The sequence below is a fragment of the Bos indicus x Bos taurus genome, chromosome 2 (genome assembly GCF_003369695.1).
Source record: "Bos indicus x Bos taurus breed Angus x Brahman F1 hybrid chromosome 2, Bos_hybrid_MaternalHap_v2.0, whole genome shotgun sequence".
Classification (NCBI taxonomy): domain Eukaryota; kingdom Metazoa; phylum Chordata; class Mammalia; order Artiodactyla; family Bovidae; genus Bos; species Bos indicus x Bos taurus.
Genome location: NC_040077.1, coordinates 90037931 through 90057237, shown reverse-complemented (window position 1 = coordinate 90057237; position 19307 = coordinate 90037931). Strand labels below are relative to the sequence as shown.

The 19307-nt window shown below is 38.9% G+C and overlaps 1 protein-coding gene across 1 annotated transcript in view; it reads left to right on the top strand.

Moving 5' to 3' along the window:
• Nucleotides 1-19307, top strand: part of C2CD6 (C2 calcium dependent domain containing 6) — a 125693-nt gene that overhangs the window by 27368 nt on the left and 79018 nt on the right. Inside the window, exons 6-9 of the mRNA XM_027564380.1 lie at nucleotides 765-809; nucleotides 1718-1786; nucleotides 4747-4826; nucleotides 13160-13303. Coding sequence (XP_027420181.1) covers nucleotides 765-809; nucleotides 1718-1786; nucleotides 4747-4826; nucleotides 13160-13303 — 338 coding nt within the window. The remainder of the gene's footprint in view (nucleotides 1-764; nucleotides 810-1717; nucleotides 1787-4746; nucleotides 4827-13159; nucleotides 13304-19307) is intronic.

Genomic DNA, 19307 nt, shown 5'->3' with positions numbered 1-19307 from the left:
GATGAACTATGTATGAGTGTAACATACTGGTTTGTCAAGTCGGTTCTGAGCCTTTAGGCGGAACCGACTTGAAGACAGAGTCTGGGGTAAATACATAGCACGTTAACATAGCTTAGGACAAACATTTCCATAAGAAAAATGCATTGGTTAGCTCAAGGTTTGAGAAAAGTTAAGTTCAGGTGGAACCAGATATCACTATGGCAGCATAGAATTTTAAGAGAAACCTCTTTTTAAATTTGTATAGAGAAGGGGAAAAAACGTAACACTAGTTTGTTTCTTCCTGTCGCTTATGAGAGAGAGAAAAAATGTCTGACACTTGCAGCCTATTTCCTCCGTTTGGAGACTCCTGGCCTTCCTGCCTGTTATCCTCTCAATACCAAAGGTTTCCTTGGGTAAAAAGACCCCAACAGTCCCCAAGAGATGAGAGAAGCACTCAGTTCTGTCATGAGTCAGCCTATCATATAGATCCATGTTTTCCCCTCAAAAGTAGTGTAGGCCTGGCGGTTCCTCCAAGTAGAAGTAGTAGGAGCATTTTTCTTTAAAATATAAATGTAAATATTAACACTTATTTCTGATACAACCTGGAAGTTTTATTTTCTTCCAAACATTCATTATTTTTATATTTTAGCTATTAGATCATATATGCATTAAAAATCATTACCTGATTTTTTTTAAATTTATGAAATGATTTAGATAATTTACAAGTGACACCATGACTATATCAGTAATTCTATATTTAATAATTTTCTTGTTTCTTTTTCTAGAAAGGGTGCTTTACTGGAGAACTCCAAGTGTTGAATAAAAATACAGTAAGAACTTTACTGAAACTTCCAAAGCCTTGTGTGCACATTTCGTGTAACTTTGCTCTGATGTTGTTTTTATTCTTTTGTTACACTTCCAGTCACTGTTTGAGTTAATGTAAACATATTAAAGAGAAAGTATAATATTTGCTCAAAAAAATCTTCATCTCTACTTAAAAAAAAAATGCTGCTATCTTACTGCTAAATGGTGAACACAAAAATTAGAAATCATTGGGTAAGAGAGTAAAATGCCTCTTGTTGCTGCTTTGACTGTATAGCCTCAGGATCCCCACTTGCTGAATTGAGGAAGAATTATTTTCCTCCTTGAGCAGTCTCTAAATTGGTGTTTACAGTTCTTACTGAATTTCTTTTTAAGTACTTAAAAATTATCTTGATTAATTGATCATCTACTCTCAGAGGCTTCTCCTTACAAAAGCCAAATTGAGGACAAGGAATGTTAAAGAAAAAATGAAGAACATTTGAGGTCATAACCTCTGATTCCCTCCTTCATTTCACATATGAGCAAGCTGAGGTTCAGAGAGATGAAATCACTTTTTCTAAATAAAAAATGTATCTTAAAATGAAAGTAGAGATGGGAAAAGTGTGAATAAATACTTAAAACATATATACATGGCTATGAATACATATGTATGTATATAGCTCAGCATAATTGTTAGCAATTTTAAATTGATATTTTTCCTATCTTAATCATATAATATTCCTTAAGTTTTCTTTTAACATTTCCAGAACACCATAGATTGCTACATAGGAATTACTTCTGTAAAATATTTTTAATGAAGAGATTCATGCTTTGGTTTTTCTAATTTAAAGATTTGTGAAGTAAAAATATCACTTGCTGTAACTCTCCATTCAAATATCTTTCTGATCAAATAATAAAATAAATTTGGCACATTTAGTTTATCTGCAGGGTGGAGGTGGAATTTATGTTCTCCTATGGAAACTTTGGTTATGGATTTTCACATCAGGTTAGTTTCCCTCTTTTAAAAATAATTCTATTGCAGCTCTTTAGTCATATAATCCTCCTGAGCCTCTTCCCTTTCCAGTTTGATAATGTTCTTTAAAATAAATCTTTTTAAAAAGAATGATATTTTTCTCTAGTCTAAAGAAAAATGAAACCTCACCATTGTTTGTTTATACATTTTTAAAATGATATTTTATTCAGGATGTCTTTATTTTAAAACTTTTGTGTGTTAGTGTATGTGTACAAATATACTTAAGTGATTGAAAACAAAATTAAATATTCAAGAAATGAGTGTATTTTTATATCTAAAAAAATCATTAAAATGGAGTCATTTATGTTATTCAGATATATTGTGCTCTAATCACATAGAGTCCTTTCTCACCATAATTGTTTCAGTGTCAACTCTTCTTGATTAATCAAGAAAGTAATATGCCCAAAGAAGATATCTTTCTAGCTTAAGCCTACCTCCTTAAATTTACTTTGTATATCCAAAGTTGCAGTGAAGATTTTTATACATTAACATTTATCCTTTTCTTTCATTTTGTCCTTAGGCTGGATTCCTATAGTGGAAATTATTGTCAGTAATGACCTTTTGAAGGAATTGGTCTAGAAAAATCTACCCAATAATCTACCAACATATATTCTTATTAAATATTTGAAAGAACTATTGATATCTCTGGGTATTGTCACAGCTTTGGGGCATTTATAAATCCAGTCTCATTAGTACTTCTGTTGTATAGAAGAAAGGACCCCTATCAGATCAGATCAGATCAGATCAGTCACTCAGTCGTGTCTGACTCTCTGCGACCCCATGAATCGCAGCACGCCAGGCCTCCCTGTCCATCACCAACTCCCGGAGTTCACCGAGACTCACGTCCATCGAGTCAGTGATGCCATCCAGCCATCTCATCTTCTGTCGTCCCCTTCTCCTCCTGCCCCCAATCCCTCCCAGCATCACAGTCTTTTCCAGTGAGTCAACTCTTCGCATGAGGTGGTCAAAGTACTGGAGTTTCCGCTTTAGCATCAGTCCTTCCAAAGAAATCCCAGGGCTGATCTCCTTCAGAATGGACTGGTTGGATCTCCTTGCAGTCCAAGGGACTCTCAAGAGTCTTCTCCAACACCACAGTTCAAAAGCATCAATTCTTTAGTGCTCAGCTTTCTTCACAGTCCAACTCTCACATCCATACATGACCACAGGAAAAACCATAGCCTTGACTAGACGGACCTTTGTTGGCAAAGTAATGTCTCTGCTTTTGAATATGCTATCTAGGTTGGTCATAACTCTCCTTCCAAGGAGCAAGCGTCTTTTAATTTCATGGTTGCAGTCACCATCTGTAGTGATTTTGGAGCCCAGAAAAATAAAGTCTGACACTATTTCCACTGTTTCCCCATCTATTTCCATGAAGTGGTGGGACCGGATGCCATGATCTTCGTTTTCTGAATGTTGAGCTTTAAGCCAACTTTTTCACTCTCCTCTTTCACTTTCATCAAGAGGCTTTTGAGTTCCTCTTCACTTTCTGCCATAAGGGTGGTGTCATCTGCATATCTGAGGTTATTGATATTTCTCCCGGCAATCTTGATTCCAGTTTGTTTTTCTTCCAGTCCAGCGTTTCTCATGATGTACTCTGCATATAAGTTAAATAAGCAGGGTGACAATATACAGCCTTGACGTACTCCTTTTCCTGTTTGGAACCAGTGTGTTCCATGTCCAGTTCTAACTGTTGCTTCCTGACCTGCATACAAATTTCTCAAGAGGCAGATCAGGTGGTCTGGGGACCCCTATACTTACATATACTCTTTAATTTTCAGCTTTTACTACTTTTTATACTCTTGGTTTTTTAAATTAAGAATTTAGAGTCAGTAGATCAGTCTTATTAAATAAGTCTACTGCTGGTTAACTCAGAAATCCCTATAAATGCATTTTAAAATTTTACCTATGGTATATCATAATTTTTTAAATAACATTTTGGATCACAAATATGTAATGATGAAAGCCGTTAGACACGAGCTTTTTTTCTTTTCTCCTTTGATTTTTCTTCTGTTCATTCTGCCTATTTTCTTATCATGAATTGGGCCTTATAGGGATCCTTAATTGTTTAGTCCTTTTGTTACAGTCACAGTTCATGAGCACTAATTTCTGAGGTAGGTGTTGTGTGAATATAACATGTAACAATCCCAGAGATAGATCCTTTTCAAATAAACTGGGCAGGTTTTGCATTTTATTTAGGTGGATTCTACTAAAAACTAGGAACGAAGGCATTATAAGGAAAAGAGTGGGAAGTTTAATAAAAGTTCTACTTGATTTTATGTCTGTGAACTTTCCAGTTACATATTCCCTACTTACCTGTTATGGTAATGCATAATGAGTACTTGCACTGGGGAAATGAAGTTGCATTCAAACCCTGGCTCTTGTGCCTATTGGGTAGCCCTTGAACAAATTACTGATTGTTAGTATTACCTGTGAAATAGAGATACTTATCTACCTCATAGAATTATTGAGAGGATTAAAGAATATTGAAGATGTAAAATTCTTGGCAGATACTTAGTGCTCAAAGTTAATTCTTTCTTTCTCTCTTAATTAATTACATCCTTTTATATGTATGGGCTTCCCTTGTGGCTCAGCTGGTAAGGAATCTGCCTGCAATGCGGGAGACCTGGGTTTGATCCCTGGGTTGGGAACATCCCTTGGAGAAGGGAAAGGCTACCCACTCCAGTATTCTGGCCTGGAGAATTCCATGGACTGTATACTCAGTGCTCAATGTTAATTCTTTCTTCCTCTCTTAATTCATTTCCTCCTCATTTCATTATATAATTATGTGTGTGTATATATATGTATATGTATATGTATATATATATATATATATATATATATATATATATCATATAAGTCCAGGAAATAGTCATATTAGGATGAACTGAAATTGTGACTAAACAGTGTTAATATGTACTTATTATTTTCTTCAGTTAAAACCACTTCAGAAAATTATTAAGCCATCTATGTTTATGGATATTGCACCACCTCCAGAAAGAACAGACCCTGTGACGTAAGTATTAAAGTCTTATTAACAGTCATTTAAAACATGTAATCCATTTGGTGGAACATCTTGATTGTCTTAAGACATGTCCAGAATGAGCTAGTCTCCAAGGTAAAGAAAGCAGTGAATTGTTTTGCCTCAGGTGGAAGATATTTTGAGTTTCTGGATGTAGCCCTGGAGAGAGTAGTTGAGGAGGTCTGGAGATAAGAAAAAGAAGAGAAGGGTTGCCAACTTTGTGGCTAAAGGAGGGAAAGGAGTGGAAGCCTAATGAGGAAGTTGGCCAGTGCGATATTCCTTTTGCAGAAAGAGGTGAGGAACTTTTAAGATCAAGGTGCCTAATAGTTGCATTTTCTGTTCTGCAGTATGGTAGCATTACGCCCATTTTCACACACTCCGTTTGTTACTTTTAAACTTTCAGGAAAAAGCTTATGGTCAAAAAATGCCATTAGTAAGCCAAAAAGTAACTTAAAATATAGTATGTAAATTAGCCTTGAAATTTCAACAGTAAAGAAAGATCAAAGAAAAATGAGCACCTGAGAGAGATATTTAATCTATGGTGCTATGTAAGAATAAGGAATAGAAAATACTTGAAATGGGATTGAGGAAATTAGGTATAGAATAGGAAATTATATTCTGAAGAGCTGATTGTTCTGTCAACACTGAGCATTATCATTAAAAATAAATTTTGTCCATTTGATATTGGTGATTTGTTGAAATGGTAAAGTTTAATGTTTTTCTTATGTTTATTGATTGTTATTTCATACCCATCCATTGATTCAATAGACACTTATTGAATGTTTGCTGTACCCCAGGTTTAATGCAAAGGTAGCATGTAAAAAATAGGGTAATATGAATGAGATGGAGCCCTCCTAGAGATAAACATGAGGTCTGTGGGACACAGCCAGGGAGCTTCCTATACTTTTTAGGGGAGTTAGGAGGAAAGTATGAAGTAAGGATCCACAAAAGAAAAAGCGCTGGATGTAAGACTTGAAAAATGAGTAGTGGTGCACCAGGCTGATTTTGTAAGGGTGAGGAGACACATTCCCTAAAGAGGGCACATGAACAAATGGCGGGAGCCATAAGAGGCTATGTTATGATGGAGAACAGTGAGTGGTTAGTTGTGGGTTGCAAAGTACACAGGAATAAGGAGGGGAGCAGTAGGAGATGAGCTGGAGCAGCAGTCAGGGCAAGACGTAGCAGTCAAGAGGTCAGGCTCTAGAACCGGACTATGTGGGCTCTCCCATGTACTAGCTGTGCAACCTTGAGCAAGTTACTTTGGCTCTTTGTGCTTCATCTATTGAATGGAATAAAAATAACAACTACTCAGTTGAGTTATTGTAATGTTAAATAAGTTGGAACATGGTAGCAAATAACAAAATTCTCAGTTGTTAACTACTTACTGAAGTAATAAATGTTTTATCATCACCATCATCATCATTGTAAGTTTATACTTCTCAAATGTGAGTAAATGTTACTGTTTTGAGTCCTCCCACATGTGGCAGTGCAACACAAAGGCACTGGAAAATATGGTGCATCTTTCTGGAGTATTACTTTGCTCAAAGATTTTGAAAGGGAAATGTTATCTTAAAATTAACATCTATATATTATATAGTAGAATTTAAAAGTCACATAAATTTTCTTTTTTTTTTAAGGTTCTTTTTTTTAAATTTTATTTTATTTTTAAACTTTACAATATTGTATTGGTTTTGCCAAATGTCGAAATGAATCCGCCACAGGTAGAATGATTCCAAGAAATGATGTGGTTTGTGTCTGATTGCATTAAGCTACACTTCCAGATATCTTCACTGTCCTCTACCCACAGGAGTTCTTTATTGGGAAAATTTGGAAATACTTCAGATGTAGAGCCGTTGAAGAATTTTAAGTGAGGGAGTCAATAGGATTGAATATAGACAGAATTAGTTTAGTATTGGAGATCAAGGACTGGAGGAAGCTATTGCAGTAGTCTACTTGAGAGGTACTGACAGTCTGAATGAAGGCAATGGCTAGATGGGTATACAGTTAATTCTGTGTGTCAGCTTGACTGGGCCATGGGGTTCCCAGATATTTGGTCAAACATTATTCTGGATGTTTTTGTAAGAGTGTTTTGAATGAGATTAACATTTAAATCAGTAGACTGAGTAAAGCAGATTGCCCTCATTGGGTAGGCTTCATCCAGTCAGTTGAAAGCCTGAATAGAACAAAGAAATCTGACCTTTCCTTTCTTCGAGTAGGAGAGAATTCCTCCTTCCTAATAATGGCCTTTGACTGAAATGTTGGCTTTTTCCTGCCTTTGGACTTGAATGGAAACATCAGATCTTCCTGGATCTGGAGTCTGAACCTCTCGCTCTCTTTCTCCCCCCACCCTCCCTCCCCCACCCCCTGCCTTCTCCCAGCTTACTTGTTTTGTTTCTCTGAATGCCTCTCACTAATACAGATTCTGATACTGAGAGTGGCTTGAGAGAAACAGAAGATTAAGGATGAGTTTTCTGAATTGGTTCTGAATTTTCTGAAGTTAGCTCTCTAAACTGATTAGATTTAAAGACTCTAGTGACTCCATTTCTAGTGGTAAAGAGACACTGATACTCCTCAGCATGACCTGGCAATAGTGATGTGAAAAATATCACCATTGGATATCCTTAATCAACAATTTATAAGCAAAGATATGAGTGACTATATATTTGATACTTTCAAACATTTTTGTCAAACTAGTGAACATAATGAGTTTGCTCAAGGATTCAAATTACCAGCTGAAGCCTTGTATAAATGACCTGAAATCTTCCATGTGTGTTCTGAAGGAGACCCTGATCTCCTGTAGCCATAATACTAAGATTACTAAGAATCAAAGGCAGAATTTCATCTTGCAGCTGTCTGAATTACAAGGCAAATTGAGCTCCCAGCTTCACAAGGTGTCAACTTTTAAAGTGAGATTATTGATTGGGACTAATTTGGCCACCTCATGCGAAGAGTTGACTCATTGGAAAAGACTCTGATGCTAGGAGGGATTGGGGGCAGGAGGAGAAGGGGACGGCAGAGGATGAGATGGCTAGATGGCATTACTGACTCGATGGACGTGAGTCTGAGTGAACTCTGGGAGTTGGTGATGGACAGGGAGGCTTGGCATGCTACGATTCATTGGGTCGCAAAGAGTCAGACACTACTGACTTGACTGAACTGAAGTGGAACTTTCAAGTTAGAATGGGAAAATAGGAGAAAATCTTGATGAAACTGGGGACACCGAGCCCATAAATTCTGATATACCTCCTTTGCCAGTGACCTCTCTATCCATAGCAAAGTGAAAGTGGGCTTTCTGCCTCCATCTCAGAAGATTAACTCTGTATTGCTTGAGGAAATAGTAACCTCCTCTTCTGAGGCAGTTGCCATGCAAGATGATGTTGATTCTCAAGACTCACCCTCACAACCCCTCTTTGCTTTTAGGCTTATAACTAGATGCAAGTCCCAGCAAGCTCCTAAAGGTGAGGTTCAAAGTGTGACCCTCGAGGAAGTGCATTACACTCTAAAAAGAACTGCCTGAGTTTTCTCATTTATGTATACAAAAATCCAGGGGATGTGTAGGGGTAAGGATATTTAAGGTATTAGATATAATGGTGACAGGACCATTAAGTTGGGTCATATAAAAAATTTGCTGACATGAGCTAACTAAGTAGAGATTCTCTGTTTAATTTGCAGCTTGAGGGGTTACATAGAACTCTTTACAGTGTGTTGGTTACTGAAACATGAACCAAAAGATAACCCACTATGAGTGAATTGAAAAACCAGACCTAGTTTAGTTTAATGTAGAGGAAGGGATTCAGAGGTTTAGGGAGATTATAGTGCTAAAGAAAAGTCAAAAGTGTTCACTTTTCACTTTCATGCGTTGGAGAAGGAAATGGCAACCCATTCCAGTGTTCTTGCCAGGAGAATCCCAGGGATTGGGGAGCCTGGTGGGCTGCCGTCTATGGGGTCGCACAGAGTCAGACACGACTGATGTGACTTAGCAGTATTAGAGAGGATTTGTCATTTAAGACCTACTTATTCTGAGAGACTGCATGCAGAAGGCACACTGATTTTTATGAAGCTGAGAAAAAAGTTTGTGAGGGAATCCCCACCCTTGAAGATCCCTGTGATTGTTCTTCTCCGAGTAGACCTTGCAGTGGGAACTGCAGTCACTGGAATGGAAAACCTAAATGAATTGGGAGGAATTGGATCCTAGAGTCACAAGGTAAGTGTGGGTACTGTGCTGGACAGCAGAGTCGAAGCAGCAAACAGAGTAGTCTGACTCATGCAGAGCCATGGCATTGGATCATGATATTGCTGGAAACCAGAATACAGGAAGTCTACTAAATTATTGCTTGATCTGTATTAGCATTGAAGTTCTAGATCAAGTGAACAAAAGTAACCTAAATCATAAAAGATGATACCGTGAAAATGCCATACCCAATATGCCAGCAAATTTGGAAAACTCTGCAGTGGCCTCAGGACTGGAAAAGGTCAGTTTTCATTCCAATCCCAAAGAAAGGCAATGCCAAAGAATGTTCAAATTGCTGCACAATTGCCCTCATCTCACACACTAGCAAAGTAATGTTCAAAATTCTCTATGCTAGGCTTCAACAATATGTGAACCAAGAACTTCCAGATGTTCAAGGTGGATTTAGAAAAGGCAGAAGAACCAAAGATCAAATTGCCAACATCCATTGGATCATACAAAAAGCAAGAGAATTCCAGAAAAACACCTGCTTCATTTAAAGCCTTTGACTGTGTGGATCACAACAAACTGTGGGAAATTATTCAAGAGATGGGAATACCAGACCACCTTACCTGCCTCCTGACAAACCTGTGTGCAGGCCAAGAAGCAACAGTTAAGAACCAGACATAGAACAACGGACTGGTTCCAAATTGGGAAAAGAGTACGTCAAGCCTGTATATTGTCACCCTGCTTATTTAACTTATATGCAGAGTACGTCATGAGAAATGCCGGGCTGGATAAAGCACAAGCTGGAATCAATATTGCCAGGAGAAATATCAGTAACCTCAGATATGCAGATGACACCACCCTTATGGCAGAAAGTGAAGAGGAACTAAAGAGCTTCTTGATGAAAGTGAAAGAGGAGAGTGAAAAAGCTGGCTTAAAACTCAGCATTCAAAAAATGAAGATCATGGCATCCGGTCCCATCACTTCATGGCAAATAGATGGGGAAACAATGGAGACTGAGAGAATTTATTTTCTTGGGCTCCAAAATCTCTGCAGATGGTGACTGCAGTCATGAAATTAAAAGACGCTTGCTCCTTGGAAGAAAAGCTATGACCAACCTAGACAGCATATTAAAAAGCAGAGACATCACTTTGCCCACAAATGTCCAGCTAGTCAAAGCTATGGTTTTTCAGTAGTCATGTATGAATGTGAGAGTTGGACCATAAAGAAAGCTGAGTGCCGAAGAATTTATGCTTTTGAACTATGGTATTGGAGAAGACTCTTGAGAGTCTCTTGGACTGCAAGGAGATCAATCTAGTCAATCCTAGAGGAAATCAATTCTGAATGTTCATTAGAAGGACTGATGCTGAAGCTGTAGCCCCAGTACTTTGGCCACCTGATGTGAAGAACTGACTCCTTGGAAAAGACCCTGATGCTGGGAAAGGTTGAAGGCAGGAGACGGGGACAACAGAGGACAAGATTGTTGAATGGCATCACTGACTCAATGGACATGAATTTGAGCAAGCTCTGGGAGATGATGAAGGACACGGAGGCTTGGCATGTTGCAGTCCATGGGGTCGCAAAGAGTCAGACACAACTGAGCAGCTGAACAACAACAAAACGTCGCTGTTGTCTGCCACTTAGAAGAGGGGCTTAGGGAGATCAGGTGGTCAAGGAAGTTTTAACTCTGATTCATCTCACAGGGGACCCAGTTGGTCCCCAAATCCATCCTGTAGTTATTTCCTCAGTTCCAGAATGCATAAATCAGAGAAGGCAATGGCACCCCACTCCAGTACTCTTGCCTAGAAAATCCCATGGATGGAGGAGTAGGCTGCAGTCCTTGGGGTCACGAAGAGTTGGACACGACTGAGCAACTTCACTCTCACTTTTCGCTTTCATGCATTGGAGAAGGAAATGGCAAACCCCTCCAGTGTTCTTGCCTGGAGAATCCCAGGGACGGGGGAGCCTGGTGGGCTGCCATCTATGGGGTCGCACAGAGTCAGACACGACTGAAGTGACTTAGCAGCAGCAGCAGCAGCAGAATGCATAAATAGACATATTCAGCAGTTGATGAATACCTCCCTTGACCTGTGGAATGAGGGATGTTACAGTGGGAAAGACCAAATGGTAGTCACTAGAGGTTCCAATGGTAAAACAAAAGTAATACCATATTACTGGAGGGATGGCAGAGATTTGTGCCACCACAGGGATTTGAAAGATGCAGAAGATGCAGAGATGGTGGTTCCCATCACATCCCCGTTCAACTCACTTATCTTGCCTGTGCTGAAACAGATGTATCTTGGAGAATGACAGTAGATGATTGTAAGCTTAACCAGGTGGTGACTCCAAATGCAACTGCTGTACCAGATGTGGTTTTATTGCTTGAGTAAATTAACACGTCTTCAGTACCTGGCCTGCCACTCTTGATTTAGCAAATACTTTTTTTCTCCACGTTTGCTAATAAAGACCATCCATAACAGTTTTCTTTCCACAGGCAAGACCAGTAGTACACCTTCTCTGTCCTACCTCAGAGATATATCTCTTCCCAACTCTATAATTTAGTAAACAGGACTCTTGATTACTTTCTCTTATATAAGATACACACTGTCCCTTCCAGTGATGACATGCTGATTTGACCTAGTGAGCAGCACTACTGTAGACCTATTGGTAAGATATTTGCATGTTAGAAGATGGGAAATGTCTAATAAAATTCGAGGGCTTTCTACCTCAATGTAAGTCTGATAAAATTTGAGGACTTTCTACCTCCCTGGTGGCTCAGATGGTAAAAAAAAATCTGCCTGCAATGCAGGAGACCTGGGTTCAGTCTGTGGGTTGGAAAGATCCCCTGGAGAAGGGTGTGGCTACCCACTCCAGTATTCTTGCCTGGAGAATTCCATGGACAGAGGAGCCTGGTGGGCTACAAGTCCATGGGGTTGCAAAGAGTTGAACATGACTGAGCGACTCTGACACTTTTTTACTACTTACATGAAATTTTAGGGATCCAGACATGTGGCTTGTTAAGATATTCCTGCTGAGGTGAAGGGTAAGTTATTGTGTCTGGGCTCTCCTACAACCAAAAAAGAGACATACCACCTAGTGGGATTCTTGAGTTTTGGAGACAACATATTCCTCTGGGTATGCTGCTCTGGCCAATTTACTCAGGAACCTGGGAAAAAATTTTATGTGTATATGTATATATATATATATATATAATTTTTTATTCTCTCATTTCCTTATCATGTAACATAACGTGTATTCACTTTATATCATAATATTTAAGTATTGTAACCTTATGTCATAGTTATTTAAGTTTCAGGATATTAATCAGAGTAAACATCACCCAAGGACTTTACATACTCTTACAAGGAAGGAGCTAGTGAGATTTTGGCTGTATGTATGAAGGAGAGTTGTATCATGTAAGGTGAATTATGACCTTTTTATTTTCTCATTTGTAAATAAAGCATGCTGTAAGGAGATGTGTATGGGTGCCAAGTTGACAGGGGGATGAACTTATGATGGTTAATTTTTTGTGTCCACTTAACTGGGCCATGACATAAAGATTTGAACCTAGAGATAAGAAGAGAAATCTGGGCTCAAATGCTTTCTACATCTCCTTAGAACTTCAGATCCTTCTCTCCTTTCTCATCTTTGCTACCCATAATCTTATATAGTTGCTGCTGCTGCTGCTAAGTCGCTTCAGTCGTGTCCGACTCTGTGTGACCCCATAGACGGCAGCCCACCAGGCTCCCCCTTCCCTGGGATTCTCCAGGCAAGAACACTGGAGGGGGTTGCCATTTCCTTCTCCAATGCATGAAAGTGAAAAGTGAAAGTGAAGTCGCTCAGTCATGTCTGACTCTTAGCGACCCCATGGACCGCAGCCTACCAGGCTCCTCCGTCCATGGGATTTTCCAGGCAAGAGTACTGGAGTGGGGTGCCATTGCCTTCTCTGAAATCTTAGTAGTAGAAGTACTCAAAAGGCCACTCTCTGAGTATTTCTGACTTCCTCTTTCCTAGCTCTGTTCTCTAGCGGTCCAGTGTGGATATGTGAGCTTACAGTTTAAAAGAGAGAGTGATTCAAAAGTAATAGCTAACATTGATTTTAGAAGTGTACTTTTGTATAATTTTAATATTTAACTTTATTGCCATTTTCCAGAAATGTTATTATACCACAGCCAATAGCATATCCAGCATTCTTATCCCCAGACCTGAATGTTACTGTTGGGGTGCCAGCTACATCCCAGTCCAACCAGCCATCTGTCGTGCAACTTGAAAAACTTCAGCAACAACCCCGGGAAAGGTAAAAAACCAAACCATAACAAAACAAAATTTTCATCTTATTTATGTATTATGTATACATTAATTTTTTCCTTTGAGACAAGGGCTTGCTGTTGGTCTGGAAAACTTCATCATGGTGATATTTCATGTGCCCAGAGGTTATTCCAGAGTTTTGCTTTAGCATATTTAAGAGTTTGTGGTAAACAGTCAATGACATGGGAAGAAAAGGGGTGAGAATTCATTATAAAGGAGAAAGTACAATATTTGCTCTGCCTCTTCACTCAACAATATATTTTATAGGTCTCTTACGGTCTTTTCTATATTTCCTATCTTTTTTTCTCTATGGTTTAGATATTTTCTTCTGACCTATCTTATAATCATTGAATCTTTGTTCTTTATCTGTTGTTAAGCCAACTGAATTCTTCATTTCAGTTATTTCCTTTTCAGTTATGGAATTTTCATAATTTATTTCATAGTGCAACTTTTCTGCCAAAATCCTCAATCTTATCTTTTAGTTCTTTAAACATAATAATTATTGTTATTTCCAAGTTCATCCCTGATAACTTGATTATTTGGATTTCCTAAAAGTCTATTTCTGTCGTTGGTTTATCTACTCATAGTTTTTAGTCATATTTTCTGTTCTCACATGTCTAGTTGTTTTTATCAAGTGCCAAACATTGTATTTGAAAATCTGTAGAACTACTTTGAGGATCTTGGTTATACATTTTTTACAGATAGTATATAAATACATTTGCATCTGGTTGCCAGCTATCCTAGGAACACTAAGCAATCCTAGGTCATCTTAATTCAGTTGAGACTGAAGTGATTTGGGCTTTCATTCCTGTGAACATTAGTCTTTTTATGGTTTACTATAGATAGCTGGTGAGAAGTTGCTATAAAGCACAGAGAGCCCAGCCTGGCACTCTGTGATGACCTAGAGTGGTTGGATAGAGGGAGGGGAGGGAGGCCCAAGAGGGAGCAGATATATGTATAATTATGGCTGATTTGTGTTGTTGTATGGCAGAAATCAACACAGCATTTTAAAGTGATTTTCCTCTAATTAAAAAATATTAATAAAAAAGAATGACACTAATGTGAGGCAACCAGGGTACAATATTTAAGGAGGCATTTATTCTTGAGGAAGAACCCTAAGGGTCCCAACTGAAAACCTGGGTGTTTACCATGGCTTCTCATCCTTAGCAGGGTCTGAACTCTGGTTTTCCCTCGTTCTTACATATTTATCTCAGAGCTCTTAACTCTTCATCACCACAAATACCTTGAAGGAAAATGGCTCCAAATTATGGGCTCAAAGTCTCCAGACTTCTTTTCTGTCTGGAATCGTGGATCTGAAAATCCTTGCTGCCTTTATAACTGACAGATGCTTCCAAACAAAAAATTTTTTAATATTTTGTCCAGTTTTTTCCAGTTGTTCAGTGAGATGGTTTGTCTGAAATAACCTATTCCATCATTGCCAGAAATAGAACTCTTGAATATTTTAAAAATAATGTTTATGTGTATGCATAGTTTACTAGACTTATAAATTAATTCATAAACATTGAGTCGAGTCATCAAGAAACCCCTTTTTCCCCTAGTCATATGTTTTATTCATTTAATAACATTTGTGCATGCATGCTCGATTGCTTCAGTTGTGTCTGACTCTCCAAACCTATGGACTGCAGCCTTCCAAGCTCCTCTGTCCGCGGGATTCTGCAGGCAGAAATACTGGAGTGAGTTGCCAGGGGTTCTTCCCCACTCAGGGATCAAACCTGCATCTCTTACGTCTCCTGCATGTAGGTGGATTCTTTACCACTTGTACCATCTGGGAAGCCCTCAATAAAGTTTATTTATTTATAATTTTTATTGGAATATGGTTGATTTACAATTCTAAATTGTAAACTGATTGTCAACAAAAGTCCATCTAGTCAAGGCTATGGTTTTTCCAGTAGGCATTTATGGATGTGAGAGTTGGACTATAAAGAAAGCTGAGTGCCGAAGAATTGATGCTTTTGAACTGTGGTGTTGGAGAAGACTCTTGAGAGTCCCTCGGACTGCAAGGAGATCCAACCAGTCCCTCCTAAAGGAGATCAGTCCTGGGTGTTGATTGGAAGGGCTGATGTTGAAGCTGAAACTCCAGTACTTTGGCCACCTGATGCGAAGAGCTGACTCATTGGAAAAGACCTTGATGCTGGGAAGGATTGAGGACAGGAGGAGAGGGTGACGACAGAGGATGAGATGGTTGGATGGCATCACCGACTCAATGGACGTGGGTTTGGGTAGACTCCAGCAGTTGGTGATGGACAGGGAGGCCTGGCATGCTGCAGTTCATGGGGTTGCAAAGAGTCGGAACAACTGAGTGACTGAACTAAACTGAACTGATTTACAATGTCTTGTTAGTAAACAAGAAATTTTTGTCTCTTGTTATGGTCTTGGCTGATTTATTTGGTTGTCCATTTTATTCTTTTAGCACTTTGAGTGTATGATTATCACTTTCTTCTGGCCTACAAAGTTTCTGCTAAAAGATTTGTTCATAGTCTTATGGTGGCTTCTTTGTACATAGCAAATTGTTTTTCTCTTGCTGCTTTTAAGATTCTCTCCTTGTCTTTCTTTTTTAGCAACTTAATTTTAATGTGTCTCAGTGTGAGTCTTTTGGATTACTTTTTTTGGAACCATCTGGACTCCCTTGATCTGGTGTCTGTTTCTTTCCTCTGGTTAGGAAAGTTTTCAGTTATTATTTCTTTGAGTAAGCACCTGTCCCTTTCTTTCTCTCTCCTTCTAGTTCCCCTGTAATAAATATATTGGTCTACTTGATGGTGTATCATAAGTTCCTTAAGCTATCTTCTCTCTTTTTCATTCTTTTCTCCTTCTCTGACTGGATGAATTTCATTGCTTTGTCTTCACATTCACTGATCCTTTCTTCTGAATCATCTGGTTTGCTCTTGATCTCTCTGTTGAATTTTTGTTCAGTTATTGTATTCTTCAGCTCTGTGATTTCTGTTTGATCCTTTCTAGTATTTTCTGCCTCTATGTGAAATTCTCACTTTGCTCATGAATTTTTCTTCTGACCTTGATAACATCTTTATGAGCGTTATTTTGATTTCTTTATCAGGCAAGTCACTTATCTCTGTTTCATTTATGTCTGTTTCTAGAGTTTTATGTTGTTCTTTTGTTTGGAACTTATGTTTCTGGAGTTTTATTCTTTTGTTTAGGACTTACTCCTCTTTACTTCATTTTCCTAACTCTCCATGTTGGTTCCTGAACATCGGATAAAACAACCACCTCTGTTAGTTTTGGTATTGTGGTCTCATGTAGGAAATGAACCTCATCAGCCTAGTCCAAGTTCTCGGTTGTCCCTTACACCTTTGTGACTGTCCCAGTCACCTTCTTTGTTTTTAGTGACCCTCCCAAGACTTGAGGGTGTGTCAAGACTTGTCAGTGTCCCAAACGGGAGGACTTCAGTCAGCACCTACATTCAGGCTGATTGGAAGGCTGAACCCCCAGGTAGATGCTGGAAAAGTATGTAGTTAGAACCCTTCCAAGGAGAAACTGGTAAGACTTTTTTTTTCCTGTTCTCTCTATGCTGGATCTGTGTGTATATGCACAGGGTTGGTAGCTCCTGTACCCATTAAGAACTTCTTCTTTGTGTGCTGTAGTCCTGTGGACCAGAAAATGCAAACCCTGTTGACTATGACATCAGGCAATCTGGGGACCTGTACCTCCAATGGCAGCCACAAAATCTGGGTGCCAATTGTGTGTACAAGCTCTTTCCTTGGAGATACTGGTGATCTGGATCAGGCTAGGAGAGAAGGGAGATATGGAGTCTGCTGGCTTCCCTTGTTTCCTGCTGCTGCTGCTGCTAAGTCACTTCAGTCATGTCCGACTCTGTGCGATCCCATAGATGGAACCCAACCAGGCTCCCCCCATCCCTGGGATTCTCCAGGCAAGAGTACTGGAGTGGGTTGCCATTTCTTTCTCCAATGCATGAAAGTGAAAAGTGAAAGTGAAGTCGCTCAGCCGTATCCGACTCTTAGTGACCCCATGGACTGCAGCCTACCAGGCTCTGCCGCCCATGGGATTTTCCAGGCAAGAGTACTGGAGTGGGGTGCCATTGCCTTCTCCTAGAAGCATGCTAAATTAGAGGCCTGACCCTCAAGCAGCAGCTTTTACAGAATTCAAGTAGGCTTTTCTTGGGGAAGGACTGGGAGATGAACAAATTTGCCTAAACTGTGCTGAGCCTTGGGCAAACAGGTATGGCCAGCCCTTAGTGAACCCATTAAGAACTATTTATTTATTTTTTAACCTTGGGTGTCTCCTGGTCACAAGGTAGGTGTGACCTAGCAAGGTGTTTTCAGGGCCTGTCTTTAAAGTGGCAGTCTTGACGTTGGAGCACTAGATGTAGAGTCCAAACTTTTCTGTCCTCAAGTAGATTCCTTCCCAATTGTATGGCATTATGCCAGGGTTAGGTTTATGGTGAAAGTGTGTCTCAGCCTCTCTTACCCATTTTGTTGTGAATTTTCTTTCATTTGTCCAGTGTTTCAGAGTTGCTCAGCTATTTCTAGATTTCTTTCAGCAGGATTTCTATTTCTGGATTTCTTTCCTGTATAGCTGTAGATTAGGTGTATCTTTGGGAGGAGATGAATGAGTTCAGAGGCTTTTTCACCATCTTGGACAGAAATGCACAAATTTCTTCAATTCTTGGCTTAGTAAAACACAACTGGATCATCATAACAGCTTCTCCACTCAGAGTGGCTCCCTGAGGTCCATCTGCTGAACCTCAACTTGTTTGGATTCCAGTGACGTGGATGGCTGTTGCTCTGTCTTCTCTTGAATGGTAGTACCACCCAACCCCCTTCCTTCTAGAAGAATGGGTCCCCCTCTGCTCACTGACTCCCAAATATCTTTATTGTGTATTTCGGCAATCTAAGAATGTTATTTTGCTCTGTATTATCTTCTTCTTATAACTATTGGATTGGCCAAAAAGTTCCTCTGTTTTCTTTTTATGTAAAAATAAGAGGCATATTTTTCATTTTTACCAAGAAGTTTATTGAACAATGTATTCACCATTTTGTTCTACTACCTTCTCCTACTTTTTACACAACTTCATAATTCCATCTTCCCAACTCTTTTATCTTTTTGAGCAAAGAACTGTTCCAAGTGCCTTTTACAGTCTTATAGGGAATTGAAATTTTTTCCATTAAGAGAATTTTGTAAACTGAAATAAATGGACATTCAAAGGTGTGATGTTTGGTGAATACAGAGGATGAACCAGAACTTCTCAGCCAAGCCATGACAGTTTTTTCCTTGTCATCAAAGAAACATGTGGTCTTGCATTATCCTGATGGAAGATTATGTGATTCTATTGACTAATTCTAAATGCTTTCTGTTGAGTGCTGCCATCAGTTGATCTAATTGGAGAGGTACTTATTGAAATTCATCATTTGGTTTTCCAAAAGGAGCTCATAATAGGGGACATCCTTCCAAACCCACCATATACAAAACATCACCTTCTTTGAATGAAGACTGGCCTTTGGTGGTTGGTGATGGTTCATTTTGCTTGCCCCATGATCTTTTTTCTATTCCTTATTATTATGAAGTATTGACTTTTCATTGCCCATCACAGTTTGTTTTAAAAATAGAATGTTTTTGATGTGTTTTAAGTAGGGAATTGTGTGTGGAAATACAGTCTAGGATTTTTTCACTTAACTTATGTGGAATCCAAACGTCAAAATGATGAACATAACCAAACGTATGGATTTTCAGTGCTTGATTTGGATGTTTTGAGTACGTCAGCTACCTCCCACATGATATAATGTTGATTAATTTATGTCTTGATTTGATTACTATTAACTCCAACTGGTCTACCCAACTGTGGAGCATCATGGGCAAGAAATCTCTAACATGAAATATCTCTAACCGCTGTTGACATGTTCAATCAGTCACAGCACCTTCTCCATACACTGCACAAATCTTTGTGTTTCCATTGTGTTTTTACCTTTCTTGAAATAATGAAGCAGAATATGCTGAAAATG